General features: G+C 45.3%; 1 protein-coding gene across 10 annotated transcripts in view; it reads left to right on the top strand.

Moving 5' to 3' along the window:
* ano5a (anoctamin 5a) overlaps positions 1-27,137 on the top strand; it is a 195,413-nt gene that overhangs the window by 33,716 nt on the left and 134,560 nt on the right. For 3 of the 10 annotated variants that reach the window (XM_048545535.2, XM_048545534.2, XM_048545531.2), the window contains exons 2-3: positions 17,086-17,124; positions 21,229-21,299. The exons of 2 other annotated variants lie outside the window; for them this stretch is intronic. In XM_048545535.2, the coding sequence (XP_048401492.1) occupies positions 17,086-17,124; positions 21,229-21,299 (110 nt within the window). Of the gene's footprint in view, positions 1-17,085; positions 17,125-21,228; positions 21,300-21,358; positions 21,472-27,137 lie in introns of those variants that run through there. 5 more of the 10 variants (XM_048545539.2, XM_059652174.1, XM_059652173.1 and 2 more) reach the window with 2 other exon arrangements.

The raw sequence follows: 27,137 nt of genomic DNA, 5'->3' as shown, positions 1-27,137 counted from the left end.
CCTTGTCTGCCTTCCGGAGAGACCACTCTCTCCGTGACTCCCTTGTCTGTTCCACACTCCCCTCCAGCCCCACCACACCCGGCACTTTCACCTGCAACCGCAGGAAGTGCTACACGTGCCCCCACACCTCTCCCCCACCCCTAGCCCAGGCCCCAAGAAGACTTTCCACATCAAGCAGAGGTTCAGCTGCACATCTGCTAATGTGGTATACTGCATCCGCTGTACCCGTTGTGGCTCCCTCTACATCGGGGAAACCAAGCCGAGGTTGGGGACCGCTTTGCAGAACACCTACGTTCCGTTCACAAAAAACAGCTGCATCTCCCAGGCATGAACCAGTTCAACTCCCCCTCACATTCCTCAGACGACATGCCCATCCTGGACCTCCTGCAGTGCCACAACAATGCTACCCGAGGTTGCAGGAACAGCAACTCATATTCCACTTGGGAACTTTTGCAGCCCAATGGTATCAATGTGGACTTCATAAACTTCAAAATCTCCCCTCACCCTACTGCATCCCAAAACCCCGCGTCCCTAACCTGTTCTTCCTCTCACCTATCCCCTACTCCACCTCCCCGGACTGACCTGTCCCCTCCCTACCTCCCCACCTACATTCACCTTTACTGGCTCCATCCCCGCCTCTTTAACTTGTCTGTCTCCTCTCCCCTATCTTCTCCTCTATCCATCTTCGATCCACCTCCCCTTCTCTCCCTATTTATTTCAGAATCCTCTCCCCATCCCCCTTTTCTGATGAAGGGTCTAGTCCCAAAAAGTCAGCTTTTGTGCTCCTGAGATGCTGCTTGGCCTGCTGTGTTTATCCAACTTCACACTTTATTATCTTGGATTCTCCAGCATCTAACCTGTCCGCTGCCTGCCTGGACTCACTGAAGTCCCCCCCCCGCCACCCAAACTTCAGGCACCATCTCTTTGCTGCTGGGTGGACTTCACTGATGCCACTGAGCCCATAATTTTCCCCACACGCCCCCCACCCAAACCAAATGGCCCTCAGTCTGCTGCCAGACCTCACTGCTCTGCCCCTCCTCACACCCCTGAGTGCCAGGGAATGACCTTGCTGCTGCTACTGCCTCCAATCACAGAAATGGGGTTATTTGCTTGGAGAGCAGGGGGATCTCGGGGTTATTGTGATCCACTACCGCGGCGGTAGCTGTGTTTCAGATTTATTGGCAGCGCAAGGAGTTTTGTTTATGTTTGGGGCCTGGCCTTACTCCCAAGCGAAGTAATTTTGAGGAATCATTGTAACCTTTTCCAGACCATTAATGTTTCCCATTTCGGGTTTTATTGCTGGGCAGCAGATTGCGTGGGACTATCCCCGTCTTCAGGTAGTATTAGATCACAGCACTGATCGAGTCATTGGCCATTGACATTTGCAGTTCACCTGTAGGGTTCTGCCATCCTCGCACTGTGAGCCTCCTCACTAACCTAACCTGCCATTTGCTCTTGTTAGGGCTGGTTAGAAGTGGCATCAACGTTGCCAAGATTTTAATTCCTCACTCATTCCTTTTCTGTCTATCATTACATTGCAGCAAGGGGATAGTGGGTGCCAGATGTTTAAAAATGAGGCCAGTAATTGCATATTTCTACCTATTATTAACCAATAATAAGCTCCTCCAGGCAACTGTGAGCAGAAGTGTTCATCTGTCAGTGAATTTGCTAAGTGCAGGGTGTACTCTTGTGATGAAACCACTAAATATAGAAAAGCTAATGTAATCACTCTCAAAACAGGCATTTTGGTCAGAATTTAATCACTTGGTCTTGCAGTTTAATTTGCACCTATAGCCTGGAGAATTTGACAAATATCTTGTTTGTTGAAGGGAGTTTTGGCAGTAACGCTTGAACTCATGTTTGTCTGCAATGCTACGTCACTCTTTATAAAAATATGTAAGACACGGAAACAGAATTAGGTCATTTGGCCTACTGAGTCTGCTCTGCCATTCGTGGCTGATCTGTTTCTCAATCCCATTCTCCTGCCTTCTCTCTTTTTAACCTTTGATCCCCTTTCTAATCAGGAACCTATCATCTCAGAGATAGTAGGAACTGCTGATGCTGGAGTCTGAGATAGCAAGGTGTTGAGCTGGATGAACACAGCAGGACAAGCAGCATCTTAGGAGCAGGAAATCTGACGTTTTGAGCCTGGACCCATCTTTGGAAATGGGGGAGAGGAAGGGGGCCTCTGAAATAAATGGAAAGACGGGGAGGCGATGATAGAAGGTGGATAGTGGAACAGATAGGTAGAGAGGAGACGGGCAGGGATGGAGCCAGTAAAGGTGAGTGCAGGCAGGGAGTTGGGATAGGGGTTGGTCAGTGAGGGCAAAGGGGTGGGTAGGTGGGAGGGAAGACTGACAGGTCAAGGAGGTGGGGGTGAGGCTAGTAGGTAGGACGTGAGGGTGGGGGTTGATCAGTGAGGTGGGAAGAGCGGATAGATGGGAGAAAAAATGGACAGGTTAAGGAGGCGGTGATGAGACGGGCTGGTTTTGGGATAAGGTCAGAGGTGGGGAGATTTTGAAGCTTGTAAAGTCCACATTGAGACCATTGGGCTGCAGGGTTCCCAGGTGGAATATGAGGTGCTGTTCCTCCAGCCTTTGGGTGGCATCTTTGTGGCACTGGAGGAGGCCTAGGATGGACATGTCGTCCAAGGAGTGGGAGGGGAGTTGAAGTGGTTCGCGACTGGGAAGTGTTCTCATTTGTTATGTACTGAGCGTAGGTGCTCCACAAAGTGGTCCCCAAGCCTCTGTGTGGATTCCCCAATGTAGAGAAGGCCATTTCAGGAACAGTGGATACAATGGACCACATTGGCAGATGTGCAGGTGAACATCTGTTTGATGTGGAAGGCTTTCTTGGGGCCTGGGATAGGGGTGAGGGAGGAGGTGTAGGGGCAGGTGTAGCACTTCCTGCAGTTGTAAGGAGAGGTGACAGGCATGGTGGGGTTGGTGGGGAGTGTGGAGCGGACAAGGGAGTCGTGGAGAGAGTGGTCCCTCCGGAAAGCAGATAAGGGTGGGGAGGGAAATATATCCTTGGTCGTGAGGTCAGATTGCAGAATGATGCGTTGAATCTGGAGGTTGATGGAGTGATAAATGAGGACAAGGGGAATTCTGTTTCTGTTGTTATTGCAGGGACGGGGCTTGAGGGCTGAGGTGTGGGAAATGCGTTTTTGACCTCTGTGGAAGGGAAATTGCAGTCCTTGAAAAATGAGGATTCTGGGATGTCTGGGAATGGAACATCTCATCTTGGGAGTAGATACAACAGAGGTGAAGAAATTGGGAATAGGGGATATCATTCTTGCAGGGTAAGGATAAGGGTGTCGTTGGAGGCGGACTGGTTGAGCCTGCGGGAGAGGAAAAAGTGGCTTTTAGGCCATCTGCATGGGGAATGCAAGTATATAGGGACTGGACATCCATGGTAAAGATGAGGTGTGGATGGCCAAGGAATCGGATGTTTTGGAAGAGGTGGAGGGTGTGGGTGTATGTACGGATGTAGGTGGAGAGCTCCTAGGCTTGGGGGAGAAAATGGAGTCGATATAAGTGGAGATAAGTTAGGTGGGGCAGGAGCAGGCCGATCTATAAACCTGATCAGGGCAGTAGGGTTTATGGATTTTGGGAAGGAGATAGAAGCGGTGTGATGTTGGGGAATAATGAGGTTGGAGGCTGTGGGTGGGAGGTCATCTGAGGTTATGGCTGGTATGGGCGAGGATGTTTTGATGGTCAGGGGTGGGGTCATGATCAAGGGGGTGGTAGGAGGTAGTGTCAGAGATTTGGCACCTGGCCTTGGCAATGTAGCGGTCAGTGCGCCATACTACAACTGCATCTTCCTTATCCACAGGTTTTGTTTTGAGGTTAGGTTTGGAGCGGAGGGAATGGAGGGAACAGAGGGCTGCATGTTCTGTGGGAGAGAGGTTGGCGATGGTGACTGGCCTCCATAGCCCTCTGTGGCAATGAGCTCCACAGATTCACCTCCCTCTGCCTGAAGAAACTTCTCCTCATCTCAGTTCTGAAGGGTTGTCCCTTCACTCTGAGGCTGTGCCCTTGGGTCCTAGTCTCTCCTATTGGTGAAGATATCTTCTCCATGCCCACTCTATCCAGGTTTCTTAGTATTCTGTAAATTACATTCGAATCCCCCTTCACTCCATTCTTCTGTTTGTTGACCCCCAATGAATGGTTACTTGATTTGTCTTGTCCTTTTGAATCTGTATTAAGGTTTTGTTGTGTAATGGCAGCGTTTCAGTTATAGAAACTGTTCCTTTGTAATTTTAGAAATCCTTTAAAAATCCAAAAACAAGAGAAGAAATATTTAAATTTTAACAGCAAGATGTAAATCGCCCAGGCCTCTGTGTAGCTGACAGCAAGAGTTGCTGTTGTGATATATATTAATAACTCTGTGTAATGTGAAGCCACAGTCCAAAAATGAATCCAGCTGTTGAATCAAACTGAAAATGGAGAAGAAATATAGAGTAGGCCTCTGACTGTAGATGTACTGGGGTAGATAGACAGTTTGCTGAATTTACTGGTTCATTTTCCAGTAGAGCACAGGCACACACCTTCTCTGTTCAATTTCTCGGTGTCATTGACTTTTTAACATAACGCCCTTGTTACATTATTTTTAACCTGGCCACACAATCTTTGAATAACCTTTTTGTGGCTCTGATGTTAGGGGTACACTTTGAGAGCAATTAAACTGCATTCACGGCAGGAGGATTTGCAGACTGTAAGACTCCACACTCTTGCCTTTGTTGAGCTTTGTCTATTTCCGGGTCCTGTTTCAGTATATCCAAAACAAACCTTCTGGGTCACGATGACAGAATTCAAGATCAGACCCAGATCAGCTTTAATAATCTGTCTTGTATAAATAATAATGTATTAACAGGATTCGAAAGTCCTCAGTGCATGGAAAGATGTGAGCAAAGTCTTAGCTGTCCATTGAACCAGTTGTCAATAAAATACTAATAGTTCTTTTAATTCAGCCATGGAATGTGGGTATAACAGGCTGGACCAGCATTTTATTACCTGTTCTTAGTTGCTCCTTGAGAAGGTGGTGGTGAGCTGCCTTCTTGAACTGCTACAGTCCACTTGATGTGGGTTGACCCACAATGCCCTTAGGGAGAGAATTCCAGGATTTGGACCCAACGACAGTGAAGGAACGGTGATACAGGATGGTCAGTGGCTTAGAGGGGAACTTGCAGGGGGTGGTGTTCCCATGTATCAGAAGTTCTTGTCCTCCTAGATGGAAATGCTTGGGGGTTTGGAAAGTGCTGTCTGAGGGTCTTTAGTGAATTTCTGCAGTGCATCTTGTAGATGGTAGCAGCAGTGTGTACTGACCATCAGTGATAGGTGGAGTGGATGCTTGTGGATTGAATTCAAATGTCCCTTATTGTCACCTACATGCAAAAGAAAATGCAGTGAAAAGTGTGCACTGACGCTCATACATAAGCACCATCCACAGAACAAATTGAAGAAAGATAACTTGGAAAGTCCACTTTCTTTTGCTGCTTTACCACGAGCAGAGTCCAGCTGTGGGTTTTCCAGACTGTGCTATGCTGTCAACAGCGTCCTGCTCCAGGCTACACCAGTGCACACCATGCTACTGCAACACCCAGTGAAAAATAAAGTACATTAAGCAAACCTGGGGAGGTGATGGCAAAATAGTACTGTCACTGGATTGATAATTCACAGGCAAGGGCTGATGTTTTTGTTAGGTGGTTGACATTAGGCTAACTTTTTGAAACAATGTCATTCATGTTGATTGTCATAAAGGCCCATCTCATTCACTAATATTCTTTTCAGGGAAGGAAATCTTCCATCCTAACACGGTCTGGTCTACTTGTGACTCCAAACTCACTTTATTCTCACTTCAATCTGGTAGACTCTTAACTGACCTCTAAATTGGTCTGATCAAGGGACAACGAGGAATGGGTGATAAATGCTGGGCCAGTCAGTGACATCTCTCTCTCTCTCTCTCTCCTCACCCTTTCATTTCTCACAAAGTCAACATCCATCTTAAACTATGGTTGGACAGCCCAGATGACAGAGAATTTCCCTTTTGATTAGTTATACTGAAAATAGCAGCTGTCTGTTAGTAAAGGTTGACGGGTAATCTCAAGGGTTTCAACTAACGGCCAAATGGCGTTTTCTTTTACTGTAATGTTGCGCCATATGTAAACCATCCACTTAATGGATTCACTCTCAAAACAGGTTTTAATTTATCTGGTACATTAAGTGGCACACTGTTATTGGTGCAATTTATAAAAGTGGGCCTTCCAATGTGGAGGAAGCATTTGCCATTATTTTTGAGGTAAAAGAAAGGTGGGAGCATGTTTCTGGTTTGGTGCATCAACATTTCAACTTTACCGCAGTTCTGCACGCAGAAGGCCAGCTCCCTCCATCATACAGCACAGCACTCTGCTTGCGTTTAAGAAACCCTATGGCAAAAGGAGGTGTTGGAGCCTGTAAAACGTACTTCCCTGAGAGTTCATGGGCCCAGTTTTCACTGCCTGCCTGACAGAAACTAAGTCGCGAGACAATTAATGTCAGATCGATCACTTCAGCCCACTCTGATCTCTCACCTGTCCCACTGCGTACAATTGTGTGAATTAAGAGCTGAGGTTGGCTATTTGACCCTTCAGGCCTGCTCTGCCGTTCTGTAGGCTGATCGCTGATCTGCTCGTGTTCTAAATTTCACATTCCCCACTACCACTGGTACACTTCAGTTGAATCTGCAGTCCAGTGAAAATCAGCTCAACATGTCTAATTCTTTCAAATAAGATAATTCAGTTATTCCAAATATCACTCTCATAAAATGTCCTGAACCACCATTTAATCTCCCCTTTTAAGCAGTGGTGTTAAACTGCATGTACTATTCAAGATGTGGTCTCACCAACACTCTCAATTACTGAAGCATAACATTCAGCTTTCCATAAATTTCATAGCAGGATGTTGCCGAGAATGGAGGGTTTAAGATATGAAATGGACTGGCAAGAATGGAACACTTTTCCTTGAAGCATAGGAGATTGAGGGGTGACATTAGAAGTTTATAACCACATGAGGGACATAGGTGAGGTAAATGATAAGGGTCTTCTCACCGGTGTAGGGGAGGTCAAAACTAGAGGGCATAATTTTAAGGTGAGAGGAGGAAGATTTTAAAGAGGACATGAGGGGAAACACTTCTTTTCACACAAAGTGTTTTGTGTACAGAATGAATTTCCAGAGAAAGTGGTGGATACAGGCACAGTTACAACATTTAAATGATATTTGGCTCAGTTCATGAATAGGCAAGATTTGGACGGATGCGGGCCAAGCACAGGCAGGTGGGACTAGTTTAGTTTGGCAACACGGTTGGCATGGACTGTTTGGACCAAAGGATCTGTTTCTATGCTGTATGACTGTATAAACAAAACGAACAGTTGCCAGAGAAACTTGGCAGGCCTTACAGCATTTGTGGAGAGAAAGTAGAGTCAACGTTTTTGGGTCCAGTCATTCCTTGGACCTGAAAAGTGAATTCCGCTTTTTCCTCACAGATGCTGTCAGAAATACTGAGTGTTTCCAGCAATTCCTGCTCTATTTCTGTTTTTCAAAGTTCCTTCTTCAGTTGGCATGGCTGTAATTGGTTTGTAGATCTTCCTTGTTTTGCTAACTTCTAAATCATTTAGGAATTTATTATCCTCTTCCCTGACTGTTTAGCAGTCTCCAACGCAACATGTCTGCTGTTACAAGCCTTCTCCCTCTGAATGACCTGCTTCTCTCTGAAAGAAACCTGCATGCTGCCTTTTATAAATTAACATTTCTGTCTGTCTCTCTCTGTGCCATGAGATGAAATGTGTTGGTCAACAGCTGGTCTTTTGTCTCTTGTTTATCCTTGCTTTTAATGCACTGAAATGTTCAGCTCAGGGGATTAAAAGCCATCATTTAAGTGTGTGTAAACAAACCTGCAATACAGACTCACCATTTTAGTTTTTATTGAATTCAATCTTCACTATCTGCCATGTTCGCGAGAATGTTTCCTGGGTCTCTGTACGAAGTAATGATGTCCTATACCAAGGCCCTCCCCTATTACCACAGGATGTTCTTGAACAGCAGGCTAGCTTTAAACATTTCAAATGCCAAATTATCCTTAATAAGTATTAGTACTTCCATTATGTCATCTCAATCCATCACCCCAAAACTCTTATTTCTGATACTGTTTGGATTTACACAAAAATGTTGCACCCCCTATTTCAAGGTAGTAATTTTTCAATTTGATTGTTTTGTTTGGAGTTTCCATTTTGATCTATTTCATATCCTTTTTGTTGCATCAAATTCTTTAAAGTTTACTCAAGATCATAAGTGAAATGTAGATAATATCTAAACCATTGGTTCATTTACAATGTGAATTGCTTAGAAGCACCTGGTACTGTTTTGTTGTACAATGTAAATAACCTTTTTTAATAGAGCTGTGCCATATGGTGCTGCTTTGGAAAAAAATCTTGCTGGAATTTACATTATGCTTCCTCTTTTTACAACATTACATCGAGGAAAGACCATCTAGTTGTAGCACCTTGTATTAATCAACAGCGCTGAAAAATTAATAACCTACCTTGACATGTAAATTTATAAGATATTGGTCAGAGCTCTGCTAAGCTTATTAATCACTTTTGACAATGTCAGAAGTCACGTGACAACAGATGAGAGTCCACCAGGTTTATTTGAAATGAGTGATAATGGGAACTGCAGATGCTGGAGAATCCAAGATAACAAAGTGTGGAGCCAGATGAACACAGCAGGCCAAGCAGCATCTCAGGAGCACAAAAGCTGACGTTTCGGGCCTAGACCCTTTCCTTTGTCACCTGACAAAGCTCCAAAAGCTTTGTGATTTCAGATAAACCCACTGGACTATCACTTGGTGTTGTGTGACTTCTCACTTTGCCCACCCAGTAGTCCAACACTTGCATTGCCACACCATGGTTACTTTTGTCAGTTCATGTCCTAAGAAACATTGTATTGCTGCGATATCCTGCAATGCTGTCAAATAAAGGAGCATTGGCCCCTATGATATTACTCCTGGTGCATTATGGTATCTGCCACCTCTGTCACTATTTAGGACCAGGTATGAGGTGTTTGAAGCAATTTGCTGCAACTAATCACATTTTGCCTGTACTTTTGTCCAGGATCTCCCTAATGATCGGTGATAGAGATTACACCACCATCATGTCTTTACAAAAGAGGGACTGTTCTTAGTTAATCAGGTTGATTATTGCAAGCTGGCACAGAATATAACCACATTGCTAGTCAGGCATAATCCGAAGGAGTTTTGAGAAACATACAGAATACGTGAATACAGCTCTAATAATACTCAAGCTTGACATTATCCAGTTCAAAGCAGTTCAGTTGACTGGCTCCCCATCCACCACCTTCAAATTTCACCCCGTCTACCACAATGGCAGCAGTGTGTACCATCCACAAAAAGTGACTCCCAATGCTCCTTTGACAGCACATTCAAAATGCTTAAGTTCTATTACTTTGCGGGTCAAAAGCAGCAAGTACCTGGGAACAATAACACCAGCATGTTTTCCTCCAAGCCACACCCCATCCTGACTTCAAACAATGCCACCAGTCCCAATCCATGGGGAAAATGCACAGAAGTCTCATCCTGAGAGCGTTGTGGGTGTTCCTACACAGCAAGGATTGCAGTGGTTCAAAAAGGCAGCTCACCCGACTTTGTCCAGGACAATTCAGCATATGAAACAAATGCTGGATCATTCAATCAACCCCGTCTCCGTGAGACAAATAAAGAGAAAGGATAATAACTGGGTGGTGTGAGAAATGAAGATTGACTTTAGATTAACACTGTAGCAAAGCACAGTTTGCCTTCACTGCATTTATTCCTAATTTTATTTGGACTGCAATGTCAAGGATTTTCGTGTCAGTGGCAGGAGGGTTAAGATTTTGTTAATTATTCCCTTCCATCCACTTTCATAAATCAATTCCAAGGCCTTATCAGTTTTTTTTCCAAATGCAGCTTCCTCACAGCTAGCTTCAGTTTAATCTATATCCTTGCTCAGTCTAAGCTGCTTTGTGACCTGCACTTTCAGTCTAACTGTAAATTAATTTGCCTGGGAATTCACTGATGTGATTGAAGTCAAGCACCTGCTGGTAATATTGGCCAGTGTGTGCATCATGGTTTTTGTGCCATGGTTGCAAATTCTGTGTACAGCATTGCCAAGTGTTTCTCAGGAACATGGAAATCGTAGAATCCCTACAGTGTGCCTTTTGGCTCATTGAGTCCACACCACCCTCCTGAAGAGCATCCCACCCAGACCTACAACCCACCCGTAGCTTTATCCCTGTAACCAAACATTTTCCCATGACCAATCCACCTAATGTATACATTTTTGGACTGTGGAAGGAAACCAGACGTAGACATGGGGAGAATGTGCAAATTCCACATAGACAGTTGCCCGAGGCTGGAATTGAACCTGGGCCCCTCACACTGAGAAGCAGCAGTGCTAACCACCGAGCCTCCATGCCACCCAAAAGAAGGTTCTGGATTCAGAATCTACTGTTTTACTCTGGCTGCACTTTGCAGCGAGTTGAGCTTTCCGATCCTGCGCTGTTGTTTCTAATATTCCTCTGAACAGTTCACCTTCACAGGTCATTGGGTATCCTGGTCGTCATGTCATTGCCAGAAGATGTAGGAGCAGAAGTGGGCCATTCAGTCCACTGAGTCTGCTCTGCCATTCTGTGCATCATAGCTGATCTGATATCCACCATCTTCGTCTCTCAGTTGGAGGTGTGCATGCCCTGGAGATAGAACATATAGAACGTAGAACACTACAGCACAGTACAGGCCCTTCAGCCCTCAATGTTGTGCTGACCTGTCATACCGATCTCAAGCCCATCTAACATACACTATTCCATGTACGTCCATATGCTTGTCCAATGATGACTTAAATGTACCTAAAGTTGGTGAATCTACTACCGTTGCAGGCAAAGCGTTCCATTCCCTTACTACTCTCTGAGTAAAGAAACTACCTCTGACATCTGTCCTATATCTTTCACCCCTCAATTTAAAGCTATGCCCCTTCGTGCTCGCCGTCACCATCCTAGGAAAAAGGCTCTCCCTATCCACCCTATCTAACCCTCTGATTATTTTATATGTTTCAATTAAGTCACCTCTCAACCTTCTTCTCTCTAATGAAAACAGCCTCAAGTCCCTTAGCCTTTCCTCGTAAGACCTTCCCTCCATACCAGGCAACATCCTATTAAATCTCCTCTGCACCCTTTCCAAAGCTTCCACATCCTTCTTATAATACGGTGACCAGAACTGTACACAATACTCCAAGTGCGGCCGCACCAGAGTTTTGTACAGCTGCAGCATAACCTCTTGGTTCCGGAACGTGATCCCTCTATTAATAAAAGCTGAAGCACCGTATGCCTTCTTAACAACCCTGTCAACCTGGGTGGCAACTTTCAAGGATCTGTGTACATGGACACCGAGATCTCTCTGCTCATCTATACTACTAAGAATCTTACCGTTAGCCCAGTACTTTGCCTTCTGGTTACTCCTACCAAAGTGCATCACCTCACACTTGTCTGCATTAAACTCCGTTTGCCATGTCTCAGCCCAGCTCTGCAGCTTGCCTATGTCTCTCTGCAACCTACAGCATCCTTCGTCACTATCCACAACTCCACCAACCTAGTGTCGTCTGCAAATTTACTAACCCATCCTTCTATGCCCGATCCAGGTCATTTATAAAAATGACAAACAACAGTGGACCCAACACCGACCCTTGCGGTACACCACTAGTAACTGGTCTCCAGGATGAACATTTCCCATCAACTACCACCCTCTGTCTTCTTTCAGCAAGCCAATTTCTGATCCAAACTGCTATATCTCCCACAATTCCATTCCCCCGCATTTTGTACAATAGCCTACTCTGGGGAACCTTATCGAACGCCTTGCTGAAATCCATGTACACCACATCAACCGGTTTACTCTCATCTACCTGCTTGGTCACCTTCTCAAAGAGCTCAATAAGGTTTGTGAGGCACGACCATTCCTTCACAAAACCGTGCTGACTATCCCTAATCAAATTATTCTCTTCTAGATGATTATAAATCCTATCCCTTATAACCTTTTCCAACACTTTACCAACAACTGAAGTAAGGCTCACTGGCCTATAATTACCAGGGTTGTCTCTACTCCCCTTCTTGAACAAGGGAACCACATTTGCTATCCTCCAGTCGTCTGGAACAATGCAAGCAACAGTTGCCACAGCGCTCTCTTACTCAGGGGTAATCTGAGGGTCACCATGTCTCAGGTGAGGGTAATGCTGAGTAGACAGAGCTTCCAGGGGTAATTTCAGCATTACCGGAATTGAACCCACACCTTTTGATCGCACGTTGCACCATGACCCCGCCTTCCAGATGATTTGCAAATGCCCTGAAACAGTGACTGATTCAAAATTTAGTAAGAGATGTAAGCTTATTGCCTCATTCATTTATAATTCAAGCATTCCTCAAAGATGCTATCCTTAACTCTATTCTTCATTTAACTGCAGTGAGTTCCAAATTTAGGAAAACATTTTCTCTTGACAAAGTCTAGATGGTGAATCATTGAGTGAGATTCCAGGACTTAAAATCCACAATAATTAGGGGAAATCCAAAGAAGCATTGAAGCATGAGTGGGCAATGCAAGGGATTTCTGGTTGCTGTCTGTGCATTTGTATTCAGTTATCACCCTGAATAATGCCCCACCCTACTGACTCAGCCATCATCCTCCGACACTTCCGCCATCTACAATCTGACCCCACCACCCAAGACATTTTTTTCATCCCCACCGTTGTCTGCCTTCCGGAGAGACCACTCTCTCCGTGACTCCCTTGTTCGCTCCACACTGCCGTCCAACCCCACCACACCCGGCACCTTCCCCTGCAACTGCAGGAAGTGCTACACTTGCCCCCACACCTCCTCCCTCACCCCCATCCCAGGCCCCAAGATGACTTTCTATATTAAGCACAGGTTCACCGGCACATCTACCAATGTGGTATACTGTATCCATTGTACCCGGTGTGGCTACCTCTACATTGGGGAAACCAAGCGGAGGCTTGGGGACCGCTTTGCAGAACACCTCCGCTCGGTTCGCAGTAAACAACTGCACCTCCCAGTTGCGAACCATTTCAACTCCTCCTCCCATTTTTTAGATGACATGTCCATCATGGGCCTCCTGCACTGCCACAATGATGTCACCCGAAGGTTGCAGGAACAGCAACTCATATTCCGCTTGGGAACCCTGCAGCCCAATGGTATCAATGTGGACTTCACCAGCTTCAAAATCTCCCCTTCCCCCATTGCATCCCAAAACCAGCCCAGTTCGTCCCCTCCCCCCACTGCACCACACAACCAGCCCAGCTCTTCCCCCCCACCCACTGCATCCCAAAACCAGTCCAACCTGTCTCTGCCTCCCTAACCTGTTCTTCTTCTCACCCATCCCTTCCTCCCACCTCAAGCCGCACCTCCATTTCTTACCTACTAACCTCATCCCACCTCCTTGACCTGTCCGTCTTCCCTGGACTGACCTATCCCCTCCCTACCTCCCCACCTACACTCTCCTCTCCACCTATCCTCTTTTCTCTCTCTCTTCGGTCCGCCTCCCCCTCTCTCCCTATTTATTCCAGAACCCCCACCCCATCCCCCTCTCTGATGAAGGGTCTAGGCCCGAAACGTCAGCTTTTGTGCTCCTGAGATGCTGCTTTGCCTGCTGTGTTTGTCCAGCTTCACGCTTTGTTATCTTGACTCATCCCTGCTGTCGTCTTTAGTTCCTCCTGCTATTCCTTCTTCTCTCATTGTAGTTTCTTGAATATTTGTCTGGAATGCTGCTAACAAGAAGATCCAACCTCTTTCCTGATATTGTTATTGTAGCGCTGCCAGGGAGTAAGGAGCAATAGATTCCAGCGCAAATTCAAATATAGTAATGGTCTAAATTCCAACATTCAAGTACTCACACTTGTGGAGATTTATTTTCTGTCCTTTGAAAAAAGGCACTGATGTTATGAAATCAGCAATTGTGCCATTAAATAGCATGCAGTGGTGTCTATATTTTCACTTTTGGTTAATGAATAATACAAAGTGTATAATATAATTTCTTCATTTATTGTTCAACTGTTCTGGATGTGAGTTTGCTCGCTGAGCTGGAAGGTTAGTTTTCAGACGTTTCGTCACCATTCTAGGTAACATCATCAGTGAGCCTCCGACGAAGCGCTGGTGTTATGTCCCGCTTTGTTGTTCAACTGTATCCACAGCAGGTTGCTTGATGAAAGTTTAAATGGGTTGAAGGCTGTTCTGGACCGTTTTAAATTGCAGGTAAATTCTTTTGGGTCCAGTCCCTGTGCCTTATTCATCTTTAGAATGGCAAGGCTGATGTGTATTGACTCTCCTGGGCAAATGGTAGTGAGCCAACCCTTTCAAGCCACTGCATTTCCATGTTTTTATGTGGTTGGAGGTGTGGAGAGTGCTTCTGAAGTGCAGTCAGTGCTATAATGCAGGCCAGTGAAGCAGTTAATTTACATACAGCGTGGTTCCACACAAAACAATGTGACCAAATAATTGATTTTTGGGGATGTTCATTTTGAGATAAATTTTTGCCATGATACTGAGGAGAATTCACCAAATTTTTCTTTTGGATTAACGACACAGGATGTTTTCCATCCTGGAATGTTTTTGAGCCATAAGGAGAGGCTGATTAGGCCGGGGCGTTTTTCCTTAGACCGTGAGAGGCTGACAGGTGAACTTAGAGGTTCGTAAAATCATGAGTGGCATGGATGGGTGAATTACCAATGTCTTTTCCTGTGGTGGGTGAGTCCAAAACGAGAGGGCATTCATTTAAGGTGAGAGGAGAAAGAGTTTAGAAAAGGACTCAAGGGGTAACTTTTTCCACACAGAGGGTGATGCATGTATGGAATGAGCTGCCAGGGGAGTGGAGGAGGCAGGTACAATTAGAACATTCAAAAGTCACCTGGATGGGTGCATGAATAGGAAGGGTTTAGAGGGATATGGGCCAAATGCTGGCAGATGGGATTCGGTCGAATTGGGATGTCTGGCCGGTATGGACAAATTGGACCGAAGGGTGTGTTTCCATGCTGTGTGACTCTGTCCTCAGAGGGCATGTGGGATCTCCATTTAACATTGTTGCATAAACAGCTGAGATGCTGAGAGCTTTACAAATGAATATTGCTGCTGAGTTAGGAAAGTAAATTTTATTGGCGCTTTCCTGGTAAATTCATATTAAACTAAGTCTGATTGAGAAGTAGAAGCTCCTCTAGAGCTAGTGGCACAAATTGAATCTAGTCTCAGAATCGTCAGGGAAAAAGTGACCTTGTTGATGTAGTTTCCACAGTCTCCTCAAATACAGGACAGAACTCACAATTAGATTTTAACTTGGCAAAATTTGTACTTAACATTTGACATTTTGAGATGTTTTTATTGTAGAGGTTGTTTTTGATCCATATCAGTCTAGAAGTGTCTTAAAAGATTAATATGCACGAAACTATTTCTTGTTAACAGTTGTGCAGACTAGGTGGATTGGCCTTGTTAAATTGCCCGTAGTGTTCAGGCATGTGTAGTTTAGGCGGGTTATGTGGGATGTGTCTGGGTGGGATGCTCTGAGTGTCAGTATGGACTTGGACTGAAGGGCCTGTTCCACACTGTGCGGATTCTATGATTCATTTTCAGCTTGGTAACTATACTAATAGAATACCACAGAGATTGGTGCTGCAGGCACAGGTCATTAAATTTCTTCAATGACTTGAATGAGGGAAGTGAATGTACAATAGGGAAGCTTCCACATGACACAAAAGGGAAGGCTAGTGGTGAGGGTGACTCAGCGTCTGCCGAGGGATATAAATAGAGTAAGCAAATAGACAAAGACTTGGCATATTGGCACATATATTGTTGGAAAATTTGAAGTTCTGCAGTTTGGCAGGAAGGATAGAGTGGCTGAATATTACTTAAATGGAGAAATACTGCAGAAATCTGGGGCACAGAGGTATTTGGGAGTCCTTGCACACTGCTCACTAAAAGCTAACAACTATGTTCACTCGGTAATAGGAGAAATAGAACTTTGGCCTTTATGTCAAAAGGAGCAGAGTATAAAATATAGGGAGACGTTTTTAAAACTAGACAAGGCACTAGTCAGACCATAGCTGGAATACCGTGTGAACAGTTTCAGTCCCTTATCTAAGGAAAGATATGCTGGTGTTGGAGTTGGTTCACAATGCTGATATCAGATACAAAGGTGCTATCCTAGAAGAGAGGTTGATTAGGTTGAGCCAGTACATATTATAGTTTAGGAGAATGAGAAATGACTTCATTGAAGCTCCCAAAGTTCTTGTGGGGACTGGACAGAATATGTGTGGAAAAGTTGTTTCCATTTCTGGGAAAGTTTTAAGACCAGTGGGTATAACCTGAAAGTGAGGTGCTGCTCATTTAAGACAGTGATGAGAATGAATTACATGTGAGGGTCGGTTATCTGTGGAATTCTTTATTGTAGAGAGCTGTCATGGTTGGGACATGATTCAAGGTTGAGAGAGTGATTTTTACTCAAGGAAAAGGCAGGAAAATGTTGAGGATATCAGGTCAGACATTGAATGGCAGAGCAGACTCTATGGTCACCTTTTCCTGTCACTTAATGAAAGTGAAAACTAATTTTAAGAGTCGTGAAACTATAGTATTGTCATTTATTTCAAAACTCAGTAATTCACAAATGCCCTGTCGAGAGGGAAATCTACCATCTTTACCTGTTCTGGCCTTTGTGACTTCAGACCCACAGCAATGTGGTTGATTCTGAAGTGCTAGCATGCCACTTGGTTAAAGGGCATTTGGAGATGGCCTACAAATGCTCACCTTAGCAACGATGCCTGTGTCCATAGGGATAAAAAAAAGCTTTTTTTTACTATTGAGAATGCAAGTATGCTATTCATCCTCCGTTAATGTAACTTGCTTGTTTGTTATATTGTTGCAACAAGCTTTATTTTATCCCAATGGGTTTAAGTTGTTCTTGCTTTCTTGCTATTGTTCCACCTGCTAAATAATGTTTTCTTCCTTAAAGATCTTGCTGTTATCTCTGGTATCGGAGGGGAAGTGGCAGGTATAAGCAATCTTTCCGTTAATGCAATGTGCAACTTGTGTTCTGCTGTGTTTCATTTCCAAGTGTCAACTGATGTACCAGTGATTCAAAGTTATGCCTCATGGTCTGTTCAGCCCTACTCTTGATGTTGTGTAAATGTTGTTGCATTTTGTGGAGTTTCTTGGTAATTATGTTGAAATGTCATGTTTATCAGTTTCCTAAAGAATTTGAGGGAAGTGAATTCACCTGAAATGCCATGTGCTATTCCTATTTTGAATGAATGTCGCTGGTAGCAGAAGTCCTCACTACTGAGACAGCTAACCTAAGTCCAAAAACACTTTGACTCAATCCCTTACCCTCGGGTAAGGAACCCGTTTGGACTTAATTTTCACTCCAAGGTGTTACCGGCAGGTTAGTGAGCTGGTGATAGGGCCCACTGTGAACCATAGCACCCCTACAGTGTAGAAACAGGCCCTTCGGCCCAACTAGTCCAACTGACACTCCGAGCATCCCACTCAGACACCTCCCGCTTAACCCACCTAATCTACACACCCCTGAATACTACGGGCAATTGAACATGTCCAGTCCACCTAGCCTGCACGTCTTTGGACTGTGGAAGGAAACCAGGGCACCCGGAGGAAACCCATGCAGACATGGGGACAATGTGCAAACTCCACACAGACAGTCGCCCAAGGCTGGAATCACACGCAGGTCCCTGGCACCATGGAGCAGCAGTGCTAGCCACCAAGCCACTGTAGTTCTCCTGGGATTCCTCTCTGTTTTAGATCCTGTTACATCGTCTAATCCTCACCCCTCACATCACTTCATGTCCCCTACCCAACTTCTGTATCCCGCTCATACCTGTTAACTTGTGTACCCCCGCTTATTGTTCAAGTCCCAAAGTACCCCCACAATTGCTAGAGAGCCACTTAACACATATACACAATGGAAAAACCTCAAAGTTCACGTGAAGATGAAAATAGCGAATCTCCTGACAGACTAATGCTGCTCTCATTCGTTCCCACCCACTAAACAGTGTAAACTGCCCCAAAAGTGAAACCCATTAAAAACATTTTAAATCTCCAAGTGATTAATCTCTTATAAAAACAAACTTGTCTTCAGACACCACATCAAAGGCAGCTAATCCTTGAACAGCCTGTTTAAACTTTCAGCCAAACTGCAAACTCAGAGCCCCCAACTGAGATAATTGTAGATATTGAAACTCTGCCAAACAGACCTACTAACGTAATGATAGGGAAATATTAACAAAGATTTCTATTGAAATGGTACAAACAATGATTACTTTTTCTAACCAACACCAGACGGCTGTCAATCAAAAGTGTCTAGTGGAGAGCTTCTTTTAAAGATTCAATAGCAGCTTAAGTTAGTTCTTCCCATGTTTCAATGGCAGGGTATTTAAAACCTTTGGACCGTGACACTTAAACAGACCTTCTCTTCCTGTCAAGTACATTGACATCTATTCATTTGTGATGCCTACAATGCAGGTTAAGGCCCTTATCAAACTCTAATTGGGATCTGTTTGAAATCAGCACTATGTACAAATGATCCTCCTATTTTTCATTATGCATGTATTTCATAGAATTCCTACAGTGTGGAAACAGGCCATTTGGCCTATCAAGTCCTCACCGCTCCTCCAAAAAGCATCACTCCCAGACCCACCACCCTACCATTTCCCATAGCTAATGCACCTAATTTACACACCTCTGGACACTACGGGCAATTTAGCATGGCCAATCCACCTGGCCTGCACATCTTTGGACTGTGGGAGGAAATCCTACATCCTGCCCCTTGCCTTCCCTCCTGGCATAAACTGGAGCATTTCCACAATTGGGTGCCACCAATTATTTTTAAAGCCCTGAATAAACTGGGCCTTGACTTCTCTCTCTATCACCTCTGGACAGTGGATTCCTCTCACATATCTTGGTCATAGCCTGCAGTTGATAGATCATGGAGGGAGTTGACTGCCTCAGTTGCTAAGATTCTACTGCCAGATTTTACTTCAGCATTGGTTCTAAGCTGTGTGGACATACAGGTGGATCCCTTTCCCTGTTAGTTTGAATGGTGGGCTCATTTCCTGTTGACCCCTCACCATCATTGTTTTCATTTTTGTTAAAGAAATAGTTCTGTTTTCAAATCTGTTCCTTTTCTGTATTTTGATCTTTCTCACTAAATTTAGCATTGCTGGGTTTTGCAAACTGCTTTTGGCGAACATCACGGAACTTCAGAGATAATGGGAACTGCAGATGCTGGAGAATCCAAGATAACAAAGTGTGAAGCTGGATGAACACAGCAGGCCAAGCAGCATCTCAGGAGCACAAAAGCTGACATTTCGGGCCTAGACCCTTCATCAGAGAGGGGGATGAGTCCAGGCCCGAAATGTCAGCTTTTGTGCTCCTGAGATGCTGCTTGGCCTGCTGTGTTCATCCAGCTTCACACTTTGTTATCACGGAACTTCACATTGTTTCAAAGCTGCCCCAACAGCTTTCACTACAGTATTTATTTAAAGAAAAGGGATCTTGTGAGGATGAGATTGGCTAATCTGCTCTGTAAATGCTTATGGAGCCAAAGAAGCTTTTTCTCCACATCAGTGCTCAAATGCAAGGAAACAAGATTTGCTGCAAAGAATTCAAAATATTTTCTTGAAAATTGGGGGAGGAGTTGGTGGGGATCCACTGCTAACCAAGGAGAAATTGCAATCGAATCCGCTTGTAGCTCTTTGGACATTGAATGCATTAAGCTGGATTCTGATTGCGTTTGTGGCAACATGCAGTAATGCAAATACTTGAACGGAGATATTTATCGACAGGCATATACAAAAGTCCAGAGACTGCCCCACCTGTTTTTGCCTCCTACAATTGACCTTTACTTCAAATAGATGGCCTGGAATAGTTCATTCTCCAAATAGCTGTGCTCATGTCAATCTCCCAGCCTATCTGCCCATGTCTTGAGTGAGTATGAACCTATAAATAATCTCTTTGTACAGCTCATTCAGTTTGGACAGTCACTGATAGCCAGTCTGCTACTCCTCCCAAAGACAACACCCCTTTACCCCACAAGTTAGCATCAGTGAAGACTGTCCCTTAAGCTTTGGTCAAGTAGTTTAAGAAGTCTTCACCAAAACTGTACCAGCTACTAGTTAGATCACAGCTGGAATACCATGTCAACAGTTTTGGGCCTTTTTTTGTAGGAAAAGATGTATACCAATGTTGGAGGCAATCTAGAGAAGGTTCACTTGGTTGATCCGAGGTACAGAGTTATTATTTTATGAGAAGTCGAGTAGTTTGGGTCTATACTCATTGGATTTTAGAAGAATGAAAGATGATCTCACTGATACCTACAAGATTATTCATGGACTTGTTAGGGTAGATATATAAGTGGCTATTAGATAGACATATGGATGATAGCATAAGCTAGGGGTGGAGGTTTGATAGACCTTAGAATTAGGGTAAAAGTTCGGCACAACATTGTGGGCCGAAAGGCCTGTACTGTGCAGTATTGTTCTATGTTCTATATAAAGGTTGTTTCTCACTGCGAGAGAGTGTAGGACCAGGAGTCAGAATCTCAGAATAAAAGGTTGCCTTTTTAAAATCTACATGAGGAGGAATTTGTTTTCTGAAGATAATAAATCTGTTGAATTCTTTATTGAAGAGGGCTGTCGAAGCTGGGTTGTTAAGCATATTCAAGGCTGAGAGAGATTTTTAATCTGTAAGGGAATGGAGGGTTTAGGAGAAAAGGCAGGAAAGTGGAGGTGAGATTATCAAATCTGCTGTGAGCTCATGGAATGGTGGAGCAGACTCAGTGGGCTGAATGGCCTACTTCTGCTCCTAAGCCTTGTGAAGTAGACTACACAGCTCTTCAAGCTTGTTATGCCATTCGCTAAAATTCAATCAAAGGATCCCAGCCACACACTCACTCCTTGGGCTGATCTTGGTCTTCAGCTCCAGTTTGCTGCCTGCCGTCTCAAGTCTCTGTAAAAGAGACTTGAGAAGTAGAAAGAAACTTGTAGAAAAGGATTTCCTTCATGGTGTTCTGAAACACCAAAGAATATTCTGTTTGTATTGGCAGAAAACTCATGTTCTTCATTCTGTTCACACTACATTTTAGGGGAAGACAATGGACCTTACTATGACCCTTCCAATAGTAGCCGAGAAGGAGAAATTCCTGGCAATTCAGAGGTAAACTTTATGTTGTTTCTTGACCTGTGCTGAATCTCTCTATATTACATGTTCTGTAGAATGGTGATGCTGAAAGGAAGGTCAACACTGAAACAAAAGCAAGAAATGATGAAAATGAAGGGCGTGGTGTAGCAACTGAATCTGATGAACACTCGGTTGGAAGTATGCGCATGTATGTTCGTTTTCAAAATAATAACCTTGACATTCCTTCTGTACAGACCTAATGAACTTGCAGTGTATCTCTAGCATTTTCAACAACTTCAGTTCTCTCTTTTTTCAAATTGTGTTCCTTTTATCCTCATCCTACATTAAATGAGGCTTGTATTAAAATCTTCTGGACAATAACATTCGTGTGAAATATGATTTGCAAATTGACCGACGCAAAAGCTTTGATAAGAGTTAATGTGTATATTTGCTAACAGTGTTAACGGTGGAACAAAAAAACCTGCAAAACTACCAGGTTTCCTTTGGAAGCTTTGACAGACATTGAATAATATTTTTGTGCTTATTGTGCGTCTTAATTCCAAGCAACAGAAACACACCGTTCTTAGTTTCCCTTCAGACTTATTCCTGGATAATTAGTCATGTTCCTCCAATTGATAACTTTCCCATGTCTTACTGGAGGTAGTGTGATAGAAATCCAATTCCTATTGTCCTTTGGCCTTCACATCAGTGAAAAGTCTTGTAAAAGTAGCAAAAAAGGCTCAATTTGCCTGTCTGTTTTTATTTAGTTTGGCAAAAGGCACAGACCAGCTTTCCGTACTTAACAAGAATGTTTCCAGCATCCACAGTTCTTTCTGTTTTGTGTTGTTTTATACATTTTATTCAGTGCCGACACAAGGGGTAACAAAGCATTCCACTGTTCCTAATTTGAACTCACCTGCAAAGCTTTAGATATTTATTTAATAGAACCATAACCAGAGAATCCCTACAGTGTGGAAACAGGCCCTTCAGCCCAACAAACCCACACCATCCCTCAGAGAATCCCACCCAGACACATCCCGCTTAACCCACCTAATCTACACATCCCTGAACACTACGGGCAATTTAGCATGGCCGATCCACCTAGCCTGCACACCTTTGGACTGTGGGAGGAAACCAGAGCATGTGGAGGAAACCCACACAGACGTGGGGAGAATGTGCAAACTCTGCACAGTTGCCCAAGGATGGGATCGAACCTGGGTCCCTGGCGCTGTGAGGTAGATGTGCTAACTACTGAGCCACTGTGCCGATTGCTTGATGAAGGTACAGGGTTGCTGGTTCACACATATAACATCTCTGGCTTACTGGCTAAGTGCCACCCCTTACCTCAACAGCTGAGGGGAAAAATGAGCTGCTGTTCTTCAGGCTTAATGTAGTTTTTACAAGTAAGAAATGAGAGAGCTTCTGCCCCTGCATGGACCCAATGACTTTACCAAACATTTATGCCCACAAGCTATTCAGCGATCTGGAAACCAATCACATAGTTGTTGATAGATAGGAGACTTAATTCATCAAGAACTTGTCACGAGCACACAGACCAAACATCTACTTGTTGCCACCTGAAGCTCCATTCATACACAGCCATTGGCTGTAGCTTGTCTCCACCTGGCTTCAATGACTCTATAATGGAAAGCTGTGTAAACAGCACTTGTACTGAGTAAGAGATAGTAGGAACTGCTGATGCTGGAGTCTGAGATAACCAGGTGTGGAGCTGGATGAACACAGCAGGCCAGGCAGCATCAGAGGAGCAGGAAAGCTGACATTTCGGGTCTGGACCCTTCTTCAGAAATTGCTTGCACTTAGTCTCAGGTTACCTGCTTTCAAGAAGAGCAGCAATCCTTCAAATGCATTTGTTTTTTTTTAAACAAAAGCAGTTTCTTTCCCATTTCAGAAACACCGAAAATTGAGAAAAAATGATCTTTACAGGACCTTTCTCCTCAGACTATGCTACCTTGGCTGACATGTGTCTAGGAAGAATGCTTGATCTGTAGCACGGACTGATAACATGAAACAATGAATCGGTGGAAACTCAACATTTCAACCTGAAGTATTGACTCCCCTGCTCCTCAGATGCTGTCTGACCTGCTGTGCTTTTCCAGCTCCATGTTTATTCACTTTAGCTTCTGGCATCTGCAGTCCTTATTGCCTCCAAATCAGTGGAAACTGGCTAAGTAATTTGGGAAAAGTCATCATTAAAACAAAACTACTTGGGCAGGTTTGTCTCAGTGGAGTATTGTGTGCCGTTTGGGTGCCAAACCTCGGGAAGGATATTGTCGTGTTGGAGAGAGCATAGAGGAGGTTTATGAGAATGGGCCCATGGACAAGATGCTGCCGCTTTAAGAATAGAGTGGGAATAAGTTGGCACTATCCTCCATGGAAAAGTGAAGAGTGTGAGGAAATGTGACAGAAGTTTTCAAAATCATGAGGTATCTGAAGAGAGTAGATAGGGAGAAACTATTCCCACTCAAGGGAGAGAGGGCAAAGTTTTAAAGTGCCTTTGCTAAAGAAGCGTATATGAGATGACAGAATTTGTTCATGCAGAGAGTGGTTTGGGTTAAGACCACGCTGCCTGGAAATATGGTGAAACTATCTGTAGAAACCCATCATTCAGCCCGTTGAGTCCATGCCGACCCTCTGAAGAGCATCCCCCCCAGACGCACCCCATCCCTGCATTTCTCATTGGTAACCCCCCAACTAACCTGCGCATCTTTGGACCGAGCGAGGAAACTGGAGCAAGCGGGCACGGAAGAATGTGTAAACTCCACACAGAGTCGCCCAAGGGCAGGGAAGGTCGAAGCCGGATCCATGGTGCTGTGATACGGCCGTGCCAACCACTGTGCCATGGCGCTGCCCACGCATTATGTTTGGTTGAGACATTCCAGAAGGAATTGTATGTTTCTATTTAAATAATATGCAGGGCGATGGGGAAAAAGCATGAGATTGGCATTAAGTCAAAATGCTCAAAAAGTTAATGCAGGCATGAAGGACTGTGGCTGGTGTCTCCTGTGTCATACAATTGTGATTCCCACTTGAGACTAAACATCCGACTCAAACTCATTCCTCACCACACAGACCCAGAAGAGTTCTATAACGTGCAGGGTTTTATTTTGAAAAGTGCATGAATTGTTTCTTTTGTTCTTATCTAGCTTTCAGTAAAACCACATGACCTCCCACCTCCAATATTTTGAAAACCAATAAATAAACGTGTTCAAAGGAAGTCTAAAGAAACACTTCCTTTTTTTAACATCTCTGAGGCTTTTCTCCTTAGCTGCTCAGTGGAATGTCCTAAACATTAGTCCGCTGGGATGTCCAGGAAGTAATCCTGGAGGATTATCAATGCATGCTGCACAGTCAACAGTCAAATGATGACCACAAGAGGCATTTCTTACAGTGCTGCCATGGACACAATGCCAAGGGAATGCTCTGTGGTTTCTTGGTCCTTTTTTTCTGAAATAAGCAGTATTTAGTGTTTCTGAACTTCAGTGGCAATATCAAGGCAGTGAAACTATCAAAGATTCTAAATTCCAGATCACTGCTATGTGCACAGATAAAGCTCCAGTCAGACTATTTAAGGAAGAAAATTGCTACAGTTGTTTTTGGTCTAACGGAGACCAAGTGACTTGTTAAAGAGAACAAGATAATAAAATGTGAGGCTGGATGAACACAGCAGGCCAAGCAGCATCTCAGGAGCACAAAAGCTGACGTTTCGGGCCTAGACCCTTCATCAGAGAGGGGGATGGGGAGAGCGAACTGGAATAAATAGGGAGAGAGGGGGAGGCGGACCGAAGATGGAGAGTAAAGAAGATAGGTGGAGAGAGTGTAGGTGGGGAGGTAGGGAGGGGATAGGTCAGTCCAGGGAAGACGGACAGGTCAAGGAGGTGGGATGAGGTTAGTAGGTAGCTGGGGGTGCGGCTTGGGGTGGGAGGAAGGGATGGGTGAGAGGAAGAACCGGTTAGGGAGGCAGAGACAGGTTGGACTGGTTTTGGGATGCAGTGGGTGGGGGGGAAGAGCTGGGCTGGTTGTGTGGTGCAGTGGGGGGAGGGGATGAACTGGGCTGGTTTAGGGATGCAGTAGGGGAAGGGGAGATTATGAAACTGGTGAAGTCCACATTGATACCATATGGCTGCAGGGTTCCCAGGCGGAATATGAGTTGCTGTTCCTGCAACCTTCGGGTGGCATCATTGTGGCAGTGCAGGAGGCCCATGATGGACATGTCATCAAGAGAATGGGAGGGGGAGTGGAAATGGTTTGCGACTGGGAGGTGCAGTTGTTTGTTGCGAACTGAGCGGAGGTGTTCTGCAAAGCGGTCCCCAAGCCTCCGCTTGGTTTCCCCAATGTAGAGGAAGCCGCACCGGGTACAGTGGATGCAGTATACCACATTGGCAGATGTGCAGGTGAACCTCTGCTTAATGTGGAATGTCATCTTGGGGCCTGGGATGGGGGTGAGGGAGGAGGTGTGGGGACAAGTGTAGCATTTCCTGCGGTTGCAGGGGAAGGTGCCGGGTGTGGTGGGGTTGGAGGGCAGTGTGGAGCGAACAAGGGAGTCACGGAGAGAGTGGTCTCTCCGGAAAGCAGACAGGGGAGGGGATGGAAAAATGTCTTGGGTGGTGGGGTCGGATTGTAAATGGCGGAAGTGTCGGAGGATAATGCGTTGTATCCGGAGGTTGGTAGGGTGGTGTGTGAGAACGAGGGGGATCCTCTTGGGGCGGTTGAGGCGGGGGCGGGGTGTGAGGGATGTGTCGCGGGAGAACGAGGGGGATCCTCTTGGGGCGGTTGTGGCGGGGGACACATCCCTCACACCCCGCCCCCGCCTCAACCGCCCCAAGAGGATCCCCCTCGTTCTCACACACCACCCTACCAACCTCCGGATACAACGCATTATCCTCCGACACTTCCGCCATTTACAATCCGACCCCACCACCCAAGACATTTTTCCATCCCCTCCCCTGTCTGCATTCCGGAGAGACCACTCTCTCCGTGACTCCCTTGTTCGCTCCACACTGCCCTCCAACCCCACCACACCCGGCACCTTCCCCTGCAACCGCAGGAAATGCTACACTTGTCCCCACACCTCCTCCCTCACCCCCATCCCAGGCCCCAAGATGACATTCCACATTAAGCAGAGGTTCACCTGCACATCTGCCAATGTGGTATACTGCATCCACTGTACCCGGTGCGGCTTCCTCTACATTGGGGAAACCAAGCGGAGGCTTGGGGACCGCTTTGCAGAACACCTCCGCTCAGTTCGCAACAAACAACTGCACCTCCCAGTCGCAAACCATTTCCACTCCCCCTCCCATTCTCTTGATGACATGTCCATCATGGGCCTCCTGCACTGCCACAATGATGCCACCCGAAGGTTGCAGGAACAGCAACTCATATTCCGCCTGGGAACCCTGCAGCCATATGGTATCAATGTGGACTTCACCAGTTTCATAATCTCCCCTTCCCCTACTGCATCCCTAAACCAGCCCAGTTCATCCCCTCCCCCCACTGCACCACACAACCAGCCCAGCTCTTCCCCCCCACCCACTGCATCCCAAAACCAGTCCAACCTGTCTCTGCCTCCCTAACCGGTTCTTCCTCTCACCCATCCCTTCCTCCCACCCCAAGCCGCACCCCCAGCTACCTACTAACCTCATCCCACCTCCTTGAGCTGTCCGTCTTCCCTGGACTGACCTACCCCCTCCCTACCTCCCCACCTACACTCTCTCCACCTATCTTCTTTACTCTCCATCTTCGGTCCGCCTCCCCCTCTCTCCCTATTTATTCCAGTTCCCTCTCCCCATCCCCCTCTCTGATGAAGGGTCTAGGCCCGAAACGTCAGCTTTTGTGCTCCTGAGATGCTGCTTGGCC

The sequence above is a fragment of the Stegostoma tigrinum genome, chromosome 17, assembly GCF_030684315.1.
Source record: "Stegostoma tigrinum isolate sSteTig4 chromosome 17, sSteTig4.hap1, whole genome shotgun sequence".
Classification (NCBI taxonomy): domain Eukaryota; kingdom Metazoa; phylum Chordata; class Chondrichthyes; order Orectolobiformes; family Stegostomatidae; genus Stegostoma; species Stegostoma tigrinum.
This window is presented reverse-complemented; position numbering and strand designations above follow the sequence as displayed.